Source organism: Saccopteryx leptura, chromosome 2 (genome assembly GCF_036850995.1).
Source record: "Saccopteryx leptura isolate mSacLep1 chromosome 2, mSacLep1_pri_phased_curated, whole genome shotgun sequence".
Taxonomy (NCBI): Eukaryota; Metazoa; Chordata; class Mammalia; order Chiroptera; family Emballonuridae; genus Saccopteryx; species Saccopteryx leptura.
In genome coordinates, this window is record NC_089504.1 from 150,116,102 (window position 1) to 150,137,676 (window position 21,575).

General features: G+C 42.2%; 1 protein-coding gene and 1 non-coding gene across 5 annotated transcripts in view; both read left to right on the plus strand.

Moving 5' to 3' along the window:
- Window positions 1-7: 7 nt before the first annotated feature.
- The window catches only part of IRAK3 (interleukin 1 receptor associated kinase 3), a 76,100-nt gene continuing 54,532 nt past the window's right edge, over window positions 8-21,575 (plus strand). For 3 of the 4 annotated variants that reach the window (XM_066369058.1, XM_066369061.1, XM_066369059.1), the window contains exon 1: window positions 18,456-18,749. In XM_066369058.1, coding sequence (XP_066225155.1) covers window positions 18,617-18,749 — 133 coding nt within the window. In that variant the 5' untranslated portion in view covers window positions 18,456-18,616. Of the gene's footprint in view, window positions 75-18,455; window positions 18,750-21,575 lie in introns of those variants that run through there. The other variant, XM_066369062.1, reaches the window with a different exon arrangement.
- On the plus strand, window positions 1,172-1,247 carry TRNAA-GGC (transfer RNA alanine (anticodon GGC)). The gene has a single exon. It is a non-coding gene; the product is annotated as a tRNA-Ala (tRNA).

A 21,575-nucleotide genomic window follows, 5' to 3' on the forward strand; every position in this document is an offset into this window, starting at 1 on the left:
ACGTTAGGCTGAGGGAGCTGTTGCTTCAGGTTGGGAGGAACTTAGCCCGGATTCCGTTCTCAGCGTCATCGGAAGTGAGGTTTTTCTGTTTGCTCACTGCCTTTGTGATAAAACTGGGGCTTGGAGAGCTGGTAAAAAGCCTTAGACGCGAAGTTCGACAAATATATACTTCACTTACTCCTTCAGTAATCACACTCGGGATGTATTAAAACAATTTTTTTTTCAGATCTAAAAGTTTATTTGGTTCTTTTAACTTTCACTTACAGTTGATAATACTATTTAATATTATTTTCAGGTGTACAGCATAGTGGGTAGATAATCAGACCCTTAACAAAGTGCTACCCCTGATATTTCCAGTACTCACTTCACACCCAAGGTTATTACAATATTACTATGTTTCCTATGCTGTACATTACTTCCCCATGACTATTCTGTAGCGACCAAGCTCTATTAATCCCTTTGCCTTTTCACCCAGTCCTTCAACACCTCTACCCTCTGGAACTACCATATTTCCCCATGTATAAGATGCACCTTAATTTTGGGACCTGGAATTTGAAAAAAATATGTATTACATAAAGTTATTGAACTCAAGTTTTATTCATCATGAAATTCATACAACTCCACATCATTGTCAGAACTCCCATCCATTAGCTTGTCCTCATCTGTGTCTAATGATGAATCACTGTCTTCAACAACGAGCGCAAAGACAAGTGTGAAAAAGCAGGAAATGGAAGTTAAAAAATCTACAACTACTGTATAAGACACACTCAGTTTTTTGACCCCAAATTTTTTGGAAAAATGTGCGTCTTATACATGGGGTAATTAATATGTACGATATCTGTTTTCTGTATCTTTGTGTCTGTTTCTGTTCTGTTTATATATTGAATATATTGTGTTTTAGGTCCCACATATAAGTGAAATATGGCATTTGTCTTTCTCTGACTGGCTTAGTTCACTTAGCACAGTGGTTCTCAAACTTTTTGAAGTCAGGGTGCATTTAAAATCCTACCAATAATTGTAGGTGCACTATATACAAGTTTCTGAGAAATGTTATAATAATTAAGTCAGATATTAAAGAAAAAAATATAAAGTCCAAGAGTGCTTTTATGGTAATTAAATGAAATCAATACAACAAAATTAAATTTATTCTGATATTAAAATACATTTTTAGGCCCTGGCCAGTTGGCTCAGTGGTAGAGCGTCCGCCTGGCATGCGGGGGACCCGGGTTCGATTCCCGGCCAGGGCACATAGGAGAAGCGCCCATTTGCTTCTCCACCCTCCCCCCTCCTTCCTCTCTGTCTCTCTCTTCCCCTCCCGCAGCCAAGGCTCCATTGGAGCAAAGATGGCCCGGGCGCTGGGGATGGCTCCTTGGCCTCTGCCTCAGGCGCTAGAGTGGCTCTGGTCACGGCAGAACAACGCCCTGGAGGGGCAGAGCATCGCCCCCTGGTGGGCAGAGCGTCACCCCTGGTGGGCGTGCGGGGTGGATCCCGGTCGGGCGCATGTGGGAGTCTGTCTGACTGTCTCTCCCCGTTTCCAGCTTCAGAAAAAAAAAAAAATTAATAACGACAAAAAGTTATCTTTTTATATATATAGATACATTCTTAGTAAGATTTAGTAAATTCGGCAGGTACCGGCGCGAATGTGTTAAGTTTTTTCATTCTTGTGTTTATGAGAAACATGAGCCTGATGTGTCCTAGCGATTTCTGCAATGTTTGGGCATATATTTGAAAGGCAAACTTTCATTTCCTCATCAATACATTGAAGAATTTCTTTTTACTCTTTTTTTTTTTAATTTATTTTTATAAATAAATTTTTATTTCAATGGGGTGACATCAATAAATCAGGGTACATATATTCAAAGAAAACATTTCCAGGTTATCTTGTCATTTAGTTCTGTTGCATACCCATCACCCAAAGAGAGATCGTCCTCCCTCACCCTCTATCCAGTTTTTTTTGTACCCCTCCCCTTCTCCCTCTCCCCCCTTCCCTCCCCCCACCCTCCGTAACCACCACGCTCCTGTCCATGTCTCTTAGTCTCGTTTTTATGTCCCACCAATGTATGGAATCCTGCAGTTCTTGTTTTTTGCTGATTCGCTTATTTCACTCCGCATAATGTTATCAAGGTTCCACCATTCTGCTGTAAGTGATCCGATGTCATCATTTCTTCTAGCTGAATAGTATACCATGGTGTATATGTGCCCCATCTTCTTTATCCAGTCTTCTATTTTTTTTACAGTGATTGAAAGCCTTTAAGCAAACTCTTGGCCAATATAGCAAGAATCCATAAAAGAGCAGTGTCCTTAACATGTTCACCAAGTCCAAATTGGCCCCATCACCATGCCAAATCCCTGGAAAAATGCAACCCAACCACAGTTCAGTCTGTTAGGAGCTGTCACAGGGAGCAGGAGTCCAGGAAAAGTCCACACAGGAAAAGTCCACATGGCACTGGAATTGTTGTCACAATTCTATACTTTGCAGCTCATGTCCAAGTCCCAATGACCGCTGCTTCTAACTGGTAATGATTCAGGTAGACTGGAAAAGCCATTTGCAGCATGCGTGGATATGGAGCTTCTGTTCTCCTCTGCCTGGAGAGTTGAGACCAGGTTGCTTTTCCCTAGAACTCTGCGACTGTGGCATGGTAAGGAGAACCTTGGGATACACTAAGCTGGGTGGCAAAGGTAAATTCATAATACAAGTTGGCAAAGGGGGGAAAGAGAGCTCTAAATTAAGAGTAGGTCCCAGCCTGAAATATGAGTGGGACATTGAGGTAGGAGGGATAAAGGAAACACTATATATTAAGCAAAGCAGCAGAAAATAGGACTATCAACACCCACAACAGAGATCTTTGAGGGAAGAATAAAAAACCTGACTATTCAGGCAAAACATAGTTAAGTGGCCCTTGTGCAAATGAGATCAGTTTACCTGCTTCTTGGAAGAAATAACCTAGGCTTGTCCACAGTATCATAGATGGGGCCGATGGCCCTGGGCACCTTCAGCCTTCAGTGGCAAACCCCAGCTTTCTGGGCAAGGTTAGGTCGTAGGTGGCTGGAGCAGGGCTGGAAGAGACTGAACCCTCCCTTAGAGGAGTGAGGGGGAAGCCTAACTTCCAGTGTCCCTGTTTCCTCACAGCAGAGGCATGTAAGCCTGGCAGGCTTTAGCTCAATGACCTTCCTTTCCACTATTGAAGCAGGACCCAGATGGCATCCTATGAGACCCCTTTGGGGCGTTGGAGCCTTTAAGGGCATATCCTAAAAGCTGGTAGTTCCCCTGATCTCTACTGGGCTTTTTCTGCCTCTAGGTATCTTAAAAGCCATGCTCAGAAGATCTCGCTGAGGGGTTTGAGGATCCCCATCCACCTATATAAATCTTTTCCATATATCTGGAGCTATTTGGAAAAAGACAAAACAGTGTTATTAGCTGGATCTAATAAAGAAGGTAGTAGTTTGCAGGGGAAAAAGATTTGGTGTCTCCTGTTCATCAGCCTTCAAAAGAAATGTAAAAATTAAAATTTTTTTTTTAAGTAAAAAATATGATATGGTAGACCTGTAGGAGTCATTGGCCTGGTGTGCAGGATTCCCGGGTTCGATTCCTGGCCAGAGCACACAGGAGAAGCACCCATCTACTTCTCCACCCCTCCCGCTCTCCCTCCTCTCTGTCTCTCACTTCCCCTCCCGCAGCCAAGGCCCCACTGGAGCAAAAGCCACCCCGGGCACTAAGGATGGCCCCATGGCCTCCGCCCCAGTTGCTAGAATGACTCTGGTTGTAACAGAGCAACACCCCAGATGGGCAGAGCATTCCCCCCTGGTAGGTATGCCAGGTGGATCCCGGTCAGGCGCATGCAGGAGTCTGTCTGACTGCCTCCCCATTTCCATCCTCAGAAAAATAAAAAAAATAAATAAAGAAAAAATACAACCAAAAAAAAAAAGGGCATTCCCTTGTGTTAAAGCTCCAGGGAGCATGGAGTGAGCTTTAGTATGTCCTATGAAACATGGAGCTCTATGTTGACATAAAAGTCTTTGAAGAAGGAGGAACTGCTAAATAGTTCATCAGCATTTGTCCCTAAGACAGCAGTCTTTTTAGTGGAAACACCATAAGTAAATATTTGCTGTCTGTCTATACATTAAAGGGGGAATATGGCAAATGCTGAAAAGCCATGCTCTTTGTGCCCCACCCTTCCCCCAACCCCCTCCCTCTCTTCGCCCCACCCGGTACCCCCAACACTGTTGTCCATGTCTGAGTCTCATCTTTATGTCCCACCTCTGTATGGAATCATATAGTTCTTAGTTTTTTCTGATTTACTTCTTTCACTCAGTATAATGTTATCAAGGCCCATCCATGTTGTTGTAAAAGATCCTATGTCATCATTTCTTATGGCTGAGTAGTATTCCATAGTATATATATACCAAAGGTTTTTAATCCACTCGTCCTCTGATGGACACTTGGGCTGTTTCCAGATCTTTGCTATTGTGAACAATGCTGCCATAAACATGGGGGTGCATTTCTTCTTTTCAAACAGTGCTATGGTGTTCTTGGGGTATATTCCTAAAAGTGGGATAGCTGGGTCAAAAGGCAGTTCGATATTTAATTTCTTGAGGAATCTCCATACTGTTTTCCACAGTGGCTGCACCAGTCTGCATTCCCAACAGCAGTGCAGGAGGGTTCCCTTTTCTCCACATCCTCGCCAGCACTTATTCTGTGTTGTTTTATTGATGAGCGCCATTCTGACTGGTGTGAGGTGATATCTCATTGTGGTTTTAATTTGCATTTCTCTAATGATTAGTAATGTTGAACATTTTTTCATATGCCTATTGGCCATCTGTGTGTCCTCTTTGGAGAAGTGTCTATTCATTTCTTTTGCCCATTTTTGGATTGGATTGTTTGTCTTCCTGGTATTAAGTTTTACAAGTTCTTTATAAATTTTGGTTATTAACCCCTTATCAGACGCAATGTCAAATATATTCTCCCATTGTGTAGTTTGTCTTTTTATTCTGTTCTTATTGTCTTTAGCTGTGCAGAAGCTTTTTAGTTTGAAAAAGTCCCATTTGTTTATCCTGTCTTTTATTTCACTTGCCTGTGGAGACAAATCAGCAAATATATTGCTGCGACAGATGTCAGAGAGCTTACTGCCTATGTTTTCTTCTAAGATGCTTATGGTTTCACGGCTTACATTTAAGTCTTTTATCCATTTTGAGTTTATTTTTGTGAGTGGTGTAAGTTGGTGGTCTAGTTTCATTTTTTTGCAGGTAGCTGTCCAATTTTCCCAACACCATTTGTTGAAGAGGCTGTCTTTACTCCATTGTATTTCCTTACCCCCTTTGTCAAATATCAGTTGTCCATAGAACTGTGGGTTTATTTCTGGGTTCTCTGTTCTGTTCCATTGATCTATGTGCCTGTTCTTATGCCAGTACCATGCTGTTTTGAGTACAATGGCCTTATAATATAACTTGATATCCAGAAGTGTGATACCTCCCGCTTTATTCTTCCTTTTCAAGATTGCTGAGGCTATTCGTGTTCTCTTTTGGTTCCATAAAAATTTTTGGAATATGTGTTCTATATCTTTGAAGTAAGTCATCGGTATTTTAATCGGTATTGCATTGAATTTATAAATTGCTTTGGGTAATTTAGACATTTTAATGATGTTTATTCTTCCTAACCATGAACACGGTATATGCCTCCACTTATTCGTATCTTCCCTGATTTCTTTTATCAATGTTTTATAATTTTCCGAGAGTACAAGTCTTTAATCTCCTTGGTTAGATTTATTCCTAGGTACTTTATTTTTTTGGTTGCAATGGTAAAGGGGATTGATTCCTTGATTTCTCTTTCTGACAGTTCATTATTAGTGTATAAAAATGCCTCTGATTTCTGTGTATTGATTTTATATCCTGCCACCTTGCCGAATTGATTTATCAGTTCTAGTAGTTTTTTGACTGAGACTTTAGGGTTTTCTATATACAATATCATATCATCTGCAAATAATGATAGTTTTACTTCTTCTTTTCCAATTTGGATGCCTTTTATTTCTTTTTCTTGTCTGATTGCTGTGGCTAGGACTTCCAGAACTATGTTGAATAAGAGCAGTGAAAGGGGGCACCCCTGCCTTGTTCCTGATCTTAAGGGGATTGCTTTTAATTTTTGCCCATTGAGTATGATGTTGGCTGTGGGTTTGTCATAGATGGCCTTTATCATGTTGAGGTATGTTCCCTGTATTCCCACTTTGCTGAGAGTTTTGATCATGAATGGGTGCTGGACTTTATCAAATGCTTTTTCTGCATCTATTGAAATTATCATGTGGTTTTTCTCCTTTCTTTTGTTTATGTGATGAATCACATTGATTGATTTGCAAATATTGTACCAGCCTTGCCTCCCAAGAATAAATCCCACTTGATCATGGTATATGATTTTTTCCATATATTGCTGGATCCGGTTTGCTAATATTTTGTTGAGGATTTTTGCATCTAAGTTCATCAGGGATATTGGCCTATAATTTTCTTTTTTTGTGTTGCCTTTGCCTGGTTTTGGAATCAGAATTATGCTCGCCTCATAAAAGGAGTTTGGAAGTCTTCCTTCCTCTTGAATTTTTTGAAATAGCTTGAGAAGGATAGGAGTTAGTTCTTCTTTGAATATTTGGTAGAATTCACTTGTGAAGCCATCAGGCCCTGGACTTTACTTTTTTGGGAGTTTTTTGATAGCTGTTTGAATCTCATTTGTTGTAATTGGTCTGTTTAGGTTTTCTGATTCTTCCAGATTGATTTTTGGAAGATTATATGATTCAAGGAATTTGTCCATTTCATCTAGGTTGTCTAGTTTTTTGGCGTACAGTTCTTCATAGTATTTTCTTACAATATTTTGTATTTCTGTTGTGTCAGTTGTTATTTCTCCACTCTCGTTTCTAATTTTATTTATTTGAGTCCTCTGTCTTTTTTTCTTGGTGAGTCTCGTTAAAGGTTCATCGATCTTGTTTACCTTTTCAAAGAATCAGCTCCTGGATTCATTGATCCTCTGTATTGTTTCTTTAGCCTCTGTGTCATTTATTTCTGCTCTGATCTTTATTATTTTCTTCCTTCTACTAGCTCTGGGCTTTACTTGCTGTTCTTTTTCTAGTTCTTTTAGATGCAGGGTTAAGTTTTTTTATTTGAGCTTTTTCTAGCTTCTTGAGGTATGCCTGTAATGCTATAAACTTCCCTCTTAGTACTGCTTTTGCTGTGTCCCATAAATTTTGAGTTGATGTATGCTCATTATCGTTTGTTTCTAGGAATTTTTTAATTTCTTCTTTGATCTCAATGTTAACCCATTCGTTATTTAATAATGTGCTATTTAGTTTCCAAGTGTTTGAATCTTTTTCCATTTTTCTATTGTGGTTGATTTCTAGTTTAATGCCATTGTGATCAGAAAAAGTGCTTGATATAATTTCAATCTTCTTAAATTTGTTGAGACCGCTTTTGTGCCCTAACATGTGGTCTATTCTAGAGAATGTACCATGAGCGCTTGAAAAGAATGTATATTCTGCTGTTTTAGGGTGAAAGGTTCTGAAGATATCTATTAAATCGAGTTGATCTAATATGTCCTTTAAGTCTGCTGTTTCTTTGTTGATTTTCTTTCTTGAGGATCTATCTAATGATGTTAATGGGGTGTTGAAATCCCCTCCTATTATAGTATTGCTGTTGATCTCGCCCTTTAAGTCCATCAAAGTCTGCTTTATATATTTAGGTGCTCCTATATTAGGTGCATAGATATTTATAATAGTTATATCTTCCTTTTGGTTTGCTCCCTTTATCATTATGTAGTGACTTTCTTTATCTCTAACTATGGTCTTGGTTTTAAAGTCCATTTTGTCTGATATAAGTATTGCTACCCTAGCTTTTTTTTCATTTCCATTTGCGTGAAATATTTTTTTCCATCCTTTTATCTTCAGCCTGTGTGCATCTTTTGATTTAAGGTGTGTCTCTTGTAGACAGCATATGTATGGGTCCTGTTTTCTTATCCACGGAGCTACCCTATGTCTCTTGATCGGATCATTTAATCCATTAACATTTAAGGTTATTACTGATATGTAATTGTTTAATGCCATTTTTTTTCTTTGAAACTGTATTCCTCTTTTGCTATATTCTTTTTTTCCTTTGATCTGTTTACATACAACAGGTCCCTTAGCATTTCTTGCAGCCTTGGTTTGGTTGCAGTGAATTCCTTGAGGGTTTTTTGTCTGTAAAGCTTTTTATTTCACCTTCAATTTTAAATGATAGCCTTGCTGGATAAAGTAGTCTTGGTTGTAGGTTCTTGTTCTGCATTACTTTGAATATTTCTTGCCATTCCCTTCCGGCCTCAAGTGTTTCTGTTGAGAAGTCAGAAGTCATCCTTATGGGGGCTCCTTTGTAGGTGATAGTCTTTTTTTCTCTAGCAGCTTTTAATATTTTCTCTTTATCATTTAGCTTTGGTATTTTAATTATGATGTGTCTTGGTGTTGGTTTCTTTGGGTTTCTCCTTAATGGAGTTCTCTGTGCTTCCTGAACATGTGTAATGTTTTCCTGCCTTAATTGGGGGAAGTTTTCCGCTATAATATGTTTGAACAAAGTCTCTATCCCTTGTTTTTTCTCTTCTTCTTCAGGAACCCCTATGATGCGGATGTTATTTCTCTTCATGTTGTCACAGAGCTCTCTTAGAGTTTCCTCAGACTTTTTGAGTCTCTTTTCTTTTTTCTGCTCTGCTTCCGTGCCTTTATTTATCGTGTCCTCTAACTCACTGATTCGTTTCTCTGCTTCATCCATCCTGCTTTTAATTCCTTCCATTGCATTCTTTATTTCAGATATTGTATTTGTCATTTCTGACTGATTCTTTTTTATTATTTCAATGTCCTTTTTTATATTTGTTATCTCTTTATTTAGGTTTTCGTAATGGCCATCTATGGTTGTTCTAATATCTTTGAGCATCCTAACAATCATTATTTTAAACTCTGCATCTGGTAATTTGGTTATATCTGATTCACTTAGGTCCTTTTCTGGGGATTTCTCTTGGTTTATTTGTGTTGTATTTCTCTGCCTCCGCATTTTCTCTTCACGGGAGTGGCTGTGATCATGTGCTCGGGTGCACAAGCGTTGGTGGCCTTGGCCTTTGCCCCGCCCCCGTGTGTGACGTTATGCTGGGTCCTCAGGGCACTGGCGAGCACCTTTGCTCGGCTGCGGGTCTTTGCCTGTTTCCGGGATTTCGCCCCGCCCTTGCAGGAGGAGCCCACTCAAGGAACAGCTGCTAGCCTTGGCTCTACCTCCGGGCAGGACTGTGTGCCCAAGCTCAGCTCAGTAGCGGAACTCCTCCTCTTCTGGGCTTTTGGCTCCACCCCCGCGGGAGGAGCCGGCTACCAAGTCTGATCGCAAGCCTGGGTTACAGGGCAGGGCAAGGCTGTGCTCCTCTGCCCTTGCTCAGGGGCTGGTCTCCACCCTTTCCTGGGTTCCCGCCCTTTCTCCCCCCCCCTCCCCCGCAGGCTGGATTACAGGCTGCCGGCAGCTAAGCTTGACCGCTTTTGCACGCCCCCCTCTCCCCAGCCAGGCAAGATTGAGCTCACACCTGAGCCGAGTGGTGGCCAGCTGGTTTCCACCCCTGCCAGCAGAACCACGCTTTTGTCTCCCGCTGCCGCTGGCCCTCCGGCGCGCCCTCAGCCGCGTGGGTGGGGGCGTTGCAGCTCGGACCCTAAGACTCACTACTGTAGACCCAAAAGCTCCCTCCTTCTATGCGACTCTCTGCTCTGAATGCCGCGGGGGAGCTTGTTTGGCTGCTCTCCTGCTTCCTTTTGCTGGTATTGCTGTTTCCGGGGGAAATATTCCCTTCAGCTTTGGGGAGTGACTCGTCCCAGGGGTTAGGGTGGCTATCTCCCAAAATGCTTCTCCCTGTGCCTCCTAGATTACCCTCTCTTCCTGTAGCTCTGGTCTTCTCCTCTCCCCCCCCCCCGTCCCCAGGAGCCCCGAGAGGGTGGTTATGAGAGATGTTCTGCACGGTCCCTTTAAGAAGGATCCTGGGTCTGAGAAATCAGACTCTTTCTCAAAAACAGTATCTCGACTTGTTTCCAGCTAAATACTGTCCTTACGCCTCTTCTGGGCTCTGGGGCTGCAGGCTGGGGCTTTGTTCCTGGGGCTCAGGACCCTTCCCCCTCTGCTAAACTCACTTTCCGCCACGCGAGTCTCTCCCTGCTGCCGTTCGCTCTGGGGAGCTGGGCAACCCTCTCCACATTTCCCCGTTTCCACTTTTCCTACCAGTCTCTGTGTGGCTTCTTCAGTGTTCCTTGGTTGAAGAGTCCTCTTAGTTTCTCTTTTTACTCTTAATTGTGTTGAGTGCAGAAAACCCGCACCATACACATTATCTTACCTTTCACCAAACAAAGGATAGAAGAAACTTGCCTCCTGCCTTTCCAGGGAACATGGGGGGTAGTGTAAACAATCCAGCACCACAGCTAAACAGCCTTTTGCAACCTAATTGGGTAAGTGAGGTGGAGGGTTGGGCAGACTGTCAGCTTTCAGCAGGGGTACCCAAACTTTTTACACAGGGGGCCAGTTCACTGTCCCTTAGACCGTTGGAGAGCCGGAGTATAAAAAAAAAAACTATGAACAAATCCCTATGCACACTGCACATATCTTATTTTAAAGTGCAAAAAAAAAAAAAAAATGGGAACAAATACAATATTTAAAATAAAGAACAAGTAAATTTAAATCAACAAACTGACCAGTATTTCAATAGGAACTATGGGCCTGCTTTTGGCTAATGAGATGGTCAATGTCCAGTTCCATATTTGTCACTGCTAGGCGTAACAAGTGATATGATGATATGATGTGCTTCCAGAGCCGTGACACGTGCATCCCGTGTCACCGGAAGTAGTACTGTACATGAGCAACACTACACTTTGTGGTGCCGCCACATACAGTACCCTAGGAGCACAGGATGCACCTCTCACTGACCACCAATGAAAGAGGTGCTCCTTCCAGAAGTACAGTGGGGGCTGGATAAATGGCCTCAGGAGGCCGCATGCGGCCCATGGGCTATAGTTTGGGGACCCCTAACTTACAGCCAATTCCCCACACCTCTGTCCTCCCAAAATCTAAACTCTAAAAATCCTATTGGTTTTTTGGTCCCCAAGAGGCACATATTTCTCTGGAATACCATAGGGCACACCTGGAAATCTAGGGCACACCAGTGTGCCCTGGCGCACACTTTGAGAACCACTGACTTAGCATAATACCCTCATAGGTCTATCCATGCTGTTGCAAATGGTAAGATTTCATTCTTTTTTTATTGTCAAGTAGTATTCCATTGTGTAAATGTACCACCACTTTTTATCCACTCATCTACTGATGGGCACTTGGGTTGCTTCCATATTTTGTCCAGTGTAAATAATGCTGCAACGACTATAAAGGTGTGTGTATTCTTTTGAATTAGTGTTTTGGGTTTCTTTGGATATATATCCAGAAGTAGAATCATGGGCTCATAGGCAGTTCCATTTTCATTTTTTTGAGGACCCTCCAAACCATTCTTCATAGTGGCTGCACAAATCTCCATTCTTTTTTTTTTTTTTTCCTGAAGCTGGAAACGGGGAGAGACAGTCAGACAGACTCCCGCATGCGCCCGACCGGGATCCACCCGGCACGCCCACCAGGGGGCGGCACTCTGCCCACCAGGGGGCGATGCTCTGCCCCTCCGGGGCGTCACTCTGTTGCGACCAGAGCCAATCTAGCACCTGGGGCAGAGGCCAAGGAGCCATCCCCAGCGCACGGGCCATCTTTGCTTCAATGGAGCCTCGCTGTGGGAGGGGAAGAGAGAGACAGAGAGGAAGGAGAGGGGGAGGGGTGGAGAAGCAGATGGGCGCTTCTCCTGTGTGCCCTGGCCGGGAATCGAACCCGGGACTTCTGCACGCCAGGCCAACGCTCTACCACTGAGCCAACCGTCCAGGGCCTCTTCATTCTTACCAATAGAACATGAGGGTTCCCTTTTTTCAGCATCCTCACCAACTTTTTTTTTCTTTCTGACAGAGACAGAGAGAGACAGAAAAAGGGACAGATAGGGACAGACAGGAAGGGAGAGAGACGAGAAGCATCAATTCTTCATTGCGGCACCTTAGTTGTCCATTGATTGCTTTCTCATATGTGCCTTGACTGGAGCCACAGCAGACCAGGGGGCCCCTTGCTCAAGCCAGCAACCTTGGGCTCAAGCTAGTGAGCTTTGCTCAAACCAGATGAGCCCACGCTCAAGCCAGAGACCTCGGGGTTTCAAACTTGGGTCCTCTGCATCCCAGTTGGACACTCCATCCACTGTGCCACTGCCTGGTCAGGCTCTTCACCAACTCTGGTTTGTTGATTTATTGTGATGGCCATTCTAATAGGTGTGGGATGAAACCTCATTGAGCTTTTAATTTGCATTTATCTGATAATTAGTGATATTGAGCATCTCTTCATATGTCTATTGGCAATCTGTATGTCCTCTTTGGAGAAGTGTCTTCATGGGGATACATTTTTAATTCTTTTATGTTAAAAATAGTATTATTAACCCCTAAATTTAATGAGCACTTTCTATAAACCAAGATTTTTGAACGAGATAATGCCTAATGCTGAAGACAAGTAGGAGGCAACCAGAGGAGAGTGATGTAGGTAGACACCTGTAATAACACAGAGTTATTACAATATTACAAGAGTGATACAGGGACCAACATCTACAAAAAAGGAAAGAGGGCAAAACCCAGTGGGAATAGGGTACTGGTAGCAAATAATAGGCTGCATAGATAAGCAAAGGCCAGATCACTCTATGCTATACCAAATGTAGAATACACTGGGGAGTGTCCTGACTAAGGGCCGGAAAAAGGGGATACTGTATTGTATTATATTAATCTAAAAAAAATGATGGTGGCAAATTCAATGAATCTAAATATTCGTGATATTGGTGTCATTCTAATACAAAGATAAGGTATAGATATACCCAAAGTAATATCCCAGGATTCCTGGGAGACTTTTCTGATGAGTTTACATTTGCCCAGTCCCTACTTTATCCATAATACTCAGAAGACTTTGAAAGTGGAACTCAGAATAGCTGTGGAACTGTCTATTCTGAATCTAAATCCTTAAATTTGATGTTATTGGAAGCTTTTGTTAAAAGAACTAACCACACTTCTATAAATATAAGCCAAAAAACACCTTACATTTTATGACTTTACATTTTATAAGCGTATTATTAATTTTAACATAAAATCATAACAATAGGATTTATTATATAAAACAAACTGGAATTGAACAAGGAACCCATCTTTATATTGACTAAAAAAGGAGCATTAGCAAAGTTTGATCCCCTACCTTTCACCAATTACAAAAAATAAATTCCAAATGGATCTAAATGTGAAACACCAAACAATAAAATTTTAAGAAGATGATAAAGTACCTTGCATAATGATTGGCACAAAGATGGCTATGACTTCCCCACTATACCCCAACCCCCACAAAGCCCTCAGGGAAATAGCAAAAAAAAAAAAAAAAGTTATTATATTATTATAGAAGTGAGTACTGAGTGTTATGGAACCAATAAAGAATGATTAACTTTGGGAATATTATCATGGCTTCATAAACTATTTTAGTTTGTTAGGGCTGCCATAACAAATTACTACAAACAGGGTGGCTTAAAACAACCAAAATTTTTTCTCTCACAGTTCTGGAGGCCAAAGGTCTAAACTCATAGTGCCAACAGGGCTAGTTTCTTCTAGAGGCCAGGATAATCTGTGGCATGCCTCTTTTGTCCTTTCTGGTGCTTGATAGCAATTCTTGAATTTCCTTAGCTTGTAGCTGCATTACTCCAAACTCTTCATTTATCATCTCTAGGTCTTCCTCTTTCTGTGTCTCTGTGTCCAAATTTCCTCTTCTCATAAGGACACTAGTTGTTGGATTAGGGCCCACCCTAATGCAGTATAACCTCATCATAATTTGATTACATATGCAAAGACTTTATTTCCAATGAAGGTCATAAGGATTAGGACTTAAATATATATGTATTTGGGGGGTACACAAGTCAACCCATAATACAGTTGGTGACCTTTCAATTTTGTCTTAAAGGGTAAGTATAGGTTCATTAGGCAGAAGATATTTAAAAAATCCAAATATGAAATAACTAGTACAAATTGGAAAAGACCCATACACATACTCAAGACATTACAGAAGAGTAAGATTTGGTGATTAACACAATGTCTGCCACATTTGATGTTCAGTACATTCTTCTGAATATATCAATAAATCAATCAAAATTATTAAGAGTTCTCTTGGCCTATGTAACCAGACACAAGTTGGCTTTATAGGCAATGATCAGTTTTGGGCATGCTTATTTGAGATGAAAGCATGAAATTGAAGTAAAATTGTTCAATAAATACTGAGATAAGAGTTAAGAAGGGAATTTATAGGGCAGATTAAGGCTGAGAGCACAAATATGAAAGTGGTCCATGTAGAAATAATAGATGAATGACATTATTTGACATATCTAAGATCTGGAATAAAAAGATCAAAGAATTCAGTTTGTGGGTTCATAGTACAAGTCAGAGGAAGAGTCAGTTAAGAAAACAAGCAACTATCAGGAATGTAGGAAGAAAATACTGAGTATCATCATAAAAGATAAATAAGCAAAAATTCAAGGAAGATTGAGTGATTAGGTACTAATTCTGTGGAACTCAGATAAGCCTGAGGAAATACCATTTGATCTAAAAAATTACTAATATATTTAAACTCAAATAGGCTGAATATTTTCATATGTGAACTTATGTACATTATAAAGGCACCAGATTGAAATCCAAGCTTTTATTTTTTCTTTTAAGAGTTCAAACTGGGGACCTTAGCATTCCTGGTCAACACTTCTATCCAATGCACACCACCAATCAGGCTAAACCACTTTTAAAGTTTAACCACAGCTCTCTCTTTGCCAGAAAGCATGTATGCTGGTAGTGGGTTGATAGATGCAGTGCAGGGTTTGAGTCTGCATGAATTCTAGTGCAGTCTCGGGCATATCCAGAACTTCACACTGCTTCTGACCATGCTGTCAGAGTCATTCTCTACTGAGACTTACTCTTTTAGGCCAGGTGCCTCTCCCTGCAATCCAATTTCCACGCCCATCTCACAGATAGAGTTTCAACTCCAATTTTTGACAGTTTTGTTTCCTTTCCATAGGTTTTATGGGCCTTCAATAAACCATGGAGTATTAACAAATGTCTGTTCAGTGTATCAGGATGCGGCTGGCTGAAAATAATAGGATTCCTGGTTTGAAAACTGGCTAGATATCTCAGCTATGGATAAGAGCGAAGAGTGTGTGTTGATACAAGTGCTGGTAGGTAGCTCAATGTGGTAGTGAGATTCTGCGGAAGTGTTTTCCTGATGCAACAGTAGCCTCAAGAAATATTCTCAAGGTCATCAGCAGAGCATGGAGGTTGGGGAGAAGATGATGGGAACTGAGGAGAAAAGAGAAAGCAGAAAACAGTTGTCAAGGAGACCAGAAGAGTAAATGAACTCAAGGCACATAGTGTAACTGCCAGGCAACATACAGGACCCACTTGAGAGTCATGGCTTTTTTTTTTTTTTTGTATTTTTCTGAAGTTGGAAACGGGGAGGCAGTCAGACAGACTCCCGCATGCGCCCAACCGGGATCCACCCGGCACGCCCACCAGGGGGCGATGCTCTGCCCATCTGGGGCGTCACTCTGTTGCAACCAGAGCCATTCTAGCGCCTGAGGCAGAGGCCATGGAGCCATCCTCAGCACCGGGCCAACTTTTTGCTCCGATGGAGACTTGGCTGCGGGAAGGGAAGAGAGAGATAGAGAGCAAGGAAAGGGGGAGGGGTGGAGAAGCAGATAGGCGCTTCTCCTGTGTGCCCTGGCCTGGAATCTAACCCAGGACTCCTGCACGCCAGGCTGAGGCTCTACCCCTGAGCCAACTGGCCAGGGCCATGGCTTTGATTTTAAACTGAATCCAATTATTGTAACAGGGTTTGCCCCCCTACAGTTAGGTGAATGAGTGCAGAGCCAAATATTGGAAAATTAGACATAATCAGGATGTTAGATTTGCCAAGAGAGTTCAACAAAGTGAGAGAAAAATATGAAAATGGAGTGTATGTGCAAAGGAGGGATTAAAATAATTGAGTGTGGGCTTTATGGATAAGGAGAAAAGTGCGGACCTCAAGAGGATGGGACTGGAGATGAGACAAGATTTTGGATTGGTATTCTGGTGAGAAGGAAGGACTATTGAGGTCAAAGTACTAGAGGATATGCACTACAAGGATTTTTGATGTGGTCAGAGGGTGGTTTCATAAAAAAGAAAGTATGAATGGGATGCAGTCATTGATAATGACAAGTTCTTGCAAGTTAGTGGCTAAAATAGGGTAGAGGATGAGATCACTGGAGCAGAGAAGTCAAGGAACTGAGAATCTAGGGTATTGGGAATGATCAGAATCTACTCAACTTATATTTTAAATCACCAACAAGTACAGCTTAAGCCTGACCAGGCAGTGGTGCAGTGGATAGATCGTTGGACTGGGACATAGAGGACCCAGATTTAAAACCTCAAGGTTGTCAGCTTGAGTGTAGGCTCATCCAGCTTGACCATGGTGTTGCTGGCTTGAGCGTGGGATCATAGATATGACCCCATGGTCACTGGCTTGAGTCCAAAGGTTGTTGGCTTGAAGCCCAAGGTTGTTGTCTTGAATGCAAGATTACTGGCTTGAGCAAAGGGTCACTTGCTCTGCTGTAGCCCCTGGTCAAGGCACATATGAGAAATCAATCAATGAACAGCTAAGGTGCTGCAAACGAAGACTTGGTGCTTCTCATCTCTCTCCCTTCCTGTCTATCCCTCCCTCTGACTCTCTCTCTGTCAAAAAAAATGTACAACTTGGATTAATATTAGTATTGAAGAGAATTACAGTGAGAAGGAGCTATATATCTAAAAATGAGGAGATGAAATGAGCTGGGGGAAGCAGAGGATGACAGCAAGAGTGAAGAGTAATGAGTGATATAATCTGATGATATAGAATTCAAAATTTAGAGGCAATCCTCCAGAATAGGGAGGGAGCTATCTTGATACTAACTACTAACACTGAAAATTCAAGAGATTTCACATAATCTATATAGATTTCACAATCTGGATTTCACATAAAATTTTTGCTTCTTTGTAAACCAGAAAACCTGGCAAATCAGGCCTTGCCACCTGCTTCACTCACCCACAACGATTTCCTGGCTCCTCTGTATATGCAAGTTTGTCTCCCTCTTCTAGCAGTTCAAGAGCTACCCAACACTTAATAGTATCTTGCCTCCATTGTTCACCCTATTCGCCTAGTCCCTTTGAGAGGTATAGGGCTTTTTAAGCATGTACAGATTGACAATAAAATCTTATCCATCTGAAAAAAGGATATAGGAGCTTTTTCCAAAAAGGTATCGCCATTACTAATTTTCAAAAATGTGAAATACTTCAGGTGAGAACGTCTTGAAAATTCAGGTAGTACTAAATGGTAGTGTATTGGCACTGTTGATCTCTAGGGGGCGCCATTCCTAAAGACTGCAAATCTGAAAGGATTCAAATAGGTGTTGATATTTTTTCAGTTAATGGTCCATGTCCACTCTTCCAGTCATAGAGGCTGGGATTTTTCTCATCACTTTGGAAGCATCTCCTCTTTTTGTCAGTAGCATCTGTATCATGCCTGCTGGGGGATATTACAGCACTAATGATAGATTTCAAAACAATAGCAAAATTTGCTTAAACTATGTTGAAAGCAAAAGGAAGATAACTGTGAAGCCTTTTAAGGAAGGACAAAGTGGTCAAACAATGTTTCAAGAAAGCCCAAAGAGAAAAGAACATAGTAAAACCAAATACAGTATGGAAAAGGGGCAGCCTTGTGAAGAAAATGACTATTTTATTCTTTTTTGTTTTTTCTTTTCATTTTCTGTTGTTGGCATTTATATACATTTTTTCCAATAATCAGTTCATATGTGCACATTTATCTGTTTAAATCCAGTAAAAGTTGGGAGGAAAATGAGCCAAACGTTTAGAGTGGTTGTTGGTTGTTTTCAGCTGAGTGGAGCTATGAGTAATTATTCTCATCTTTCAAATTTTCTGGATTTTCCAAGTGTTTCTCAATGTGTCCGTTTTGTGACAGGGGAAAAAGAAATAAACTTTAAAAATAAGTAACGACAGGTCTCAAATCCATCCACGCCAGGAGGCAGTCATGCCAGGGCAGGACAACTCTCCATTAGTTCTGCAGCTCTGGTCTTTCTGCAGCTTTTACTCTGCTTTGTCTCTTCAGTCACGTCCCAAACCCAGAAGAATGGAAAATAATAATAATAATAATAATAATAATAATAATAACTCTTCAAAACTTAAAGCCAATGATAAGGACTCAGCAAAAGCAGGGAGACCCCACGGCCAAGTCGGTGTCCCTGAGGACATCAGTGGGGAGCGGCACTTTGCGTCATGTGGGGCCCGCCCCTTCCAGGACCTGGGTTTGGAGTGTGCTGCCCTCTCGGCCGCGGTGGAAGCAGGATTTCCGCGGTTGTGTAACGGCACCTCGCGGACGTGCGGAGGGCTGGGCGCCGCATCCCTCCTCCTCTTGGCCCCTAGTATCCGGCAGCCGAGCCATGGCCGGGAGCTGCGGAGCTCGCGCTGCGCTCTCGGTGCACACGCTTCTGTTTGACATTCCTCCCGCGCTCCTGGGCGAGCTCTGTGCGATCCTGGACAGCTGCGACGGCGCGCTGGGCTGGCGCGGCCTGGGTGAGTGCGGCCCGGCGCGGGGTGGGGGGGCTCCGAGTGCACGCTCTGTCCCTCCCGCCGCCCGCGCTGCGGGGCAGCTCAGCGCGCCCCTGGACAATCGGGAAAGCGCTCCGGGCTGCGGCCGCCTCCGGGGGGTTCCCTCGGGGAAGCTGCTCTTTCCAATCTCCTTGAGACCCTCCCAAGAGCTCCCCCTACTCTTTAAAAGAAACTTTGTGTACTCCTGCAAGATTAAGGTGAGCCGAGGCTTGGGAAAAACACTCACTCGTGTGAAACCATCTAATGTTTATCAACCATTCTTGCCTACTTAGTTCAGAATACGTATTGTAAATCAGAATGTCTATGTGATGTCTTCTTGTCATTGCTAAGTTACCCTAGGTTGGTGTTATCAGTGCACTCTCAAGTGACTACCTTACTTAAATTTCAAGTGAAATGCTAAAGTAAAATACTGTTTATATTTAATGATATTTGATATTATGATGGTTTATGCTAGACAATGGGTTTTTAAAAATTTATTCTAGAAAGTTGGCTACAAAACTACATTTTATGCAGTCATTGCAAGGTTGAGCAACTGCCTGTTGGAAGTGTTGAGTGTGATCCGCAGAAATGATTCAGACAAAAATCTTTGTTTTGTGAAGCACAGGTGTTTTTGGTTAGATTGGATACTCCGTGATGCCACATTTAATTTTAGTTGAAAATAAACACAATTATGTCGCAACAGCTTTACCTTAATTCTCTGAAATAGCTGTTTTTCCTACCAAGAATAGCAAAATGCCTATGATGGAAAATGTTTTAACTGTTGTTGATGAACATGATTACACTTTCTGGAATGTGGCATCGGGCTTCTAGTTATATAAAAATTGTTTATATATGATAAACTCTGCAATTTTAAATTATGACCCTTAAATAACTGCCTCAGAAAAGGATACTTGAGTCTTTGGTTTCTGGAAAGCATAGAAATTTTCAGGATACATTTGAAGGAGATCCGTCCACCAACAGATCTTTTTGAAACGGATGATGGCATTGGCAGTCTTTGCACCCGTTGGTTTCCTAGCGTTACTAACTTTGTGAGAGAAAAATGTTTTCAGCCCCGTCCACAGGTAGCAAATGAGGCCAGGCTGGTTGGTGAAGACTTCGAAAATAGAAGAACATCTGTCTCATTTTAAAGGAGCCAGTGCTACTTTTCAAGAAGTTCAGTCCAGTGTTGCTGGATCTCTTTCTTTACCCCCTCCCCTCCCCTCCCCTCCCCTCCCCCCCTCCCCTCCCCGCCCCTCCCCCCTCATATTCATATTTTACATGGGTTGTCTCATAACCCTTCCAATTGCCCTATGATGCAGTTTAACGGGTGAGGAACCTGTGGTACAAATTAGCTAAATAACTTGCCAAATTGACACAGCTAGAAAGTGTCAGAGCCAGGACTTGAACCATGGCAGTCTGGATACAAGGTCTGTGCCTTTACCCACAGCCACTCTACTTCCTGCTTTCCAGCCATAACTTCCTCAAAGTCACAAGTACTACTGTGCTCTTTTTGCTACTTCTTACAGCCTCTCTAAGGTACAGCCCTATCTGCCATGGAAGAGCAATTCAGTGAGCCATTTCAAACATATAATGGCATTTTCCTACTTGTGGAAATAAATGAAGAGTACCTAAATGAGAACAAGTAAAGGCTGTTTATTCAAAGCCAAGAAGTCAGCCACCATCAGTTGCATTTGACAGAGACCCCAAAGCAGGCACAGGAGTAGAAAAGCTTTATAGAGAAGAAAGAGAAGGCTTCAGGCATGCCCTGATTGGAGGTTGTTAGCAGAAGGAAACTACAGATGGGCTGACTAGAAGTGAGGCATTCTGTGATTGTTTAGAGGTGCTTATCTCCAGTTGGCCCTAGGTTGGAAGCAGGGACAAAAATTAGGTTACCTGTCAGTTATTAATCAAGTCATGGCTATTTGGGCCTCATTGCTACAGGGCTTATTGTTTGGTTTATCAGACTAGTGGCTACAGATACTAAATTGATTTCCCAGACTGGTTCCTGTAGGTGGTTGGTTGATACATGTTATGAGTCAAAGTTCCCATTTTTACACCATAGTCTGGCCATTATTCCTTTGTATATTCATTCTGTCATAGTGGCCTTCCACTATTACAATTCTAAAATGTTTACTCATGATTCTCCAGCTACAGTTAATTGTGCAAGGAGTTGTACCTACTGACAGCCTGGACCACATAGCTCTAAAAGGAGACCTGGGACACCAGCTGCCTCATGAATTGTTGCCTCAGCAAGAAGAGAAGACTGGCTCAGTTCAGAGTAGTTGAGGGCAACTGCCTGTTTTAATATGCTGAGTTTCTCTATTGGCCATTAAAAGTGAAAGAGGGGAAGAGGTGCATGGAGGGGGAAAAGTTGACCTTAGAAGTGGAGAGAACAGTGGGGGACTAAATTAAGTAGATAGTCGCTTTTATGCTCATGACAGCTGAGAGCCTGAAGATGCAGAGGGTCCAAAATTCCATATAGAAAACAACTAAACAGGTAGCCTGACCAGGCGATGGCACAGTGGATAGAGAGTCAGACTGGGAAGTGGAGAACCCCAGTTCAAAACCCCAAGGTCACTGGCTTGAGCCCTGGCTCATCCGGCTTGAGCACGGGCTCACCAACTTGAGTGCAGAGTCGCTGGCTTGAGCGTGGGATCATACGTAGATGTGACTCCATGGTCGCTGGCTTGAGCAAGGGGTCACTTGCTATACTGTAGCCCCTGGGTCAAGGTACATATGGGAAAGCAATCAATGAACAACTAAGGAACTACAGTGAAGAATTAACTGATGCTTATCTCTCCCTTCCTGTCT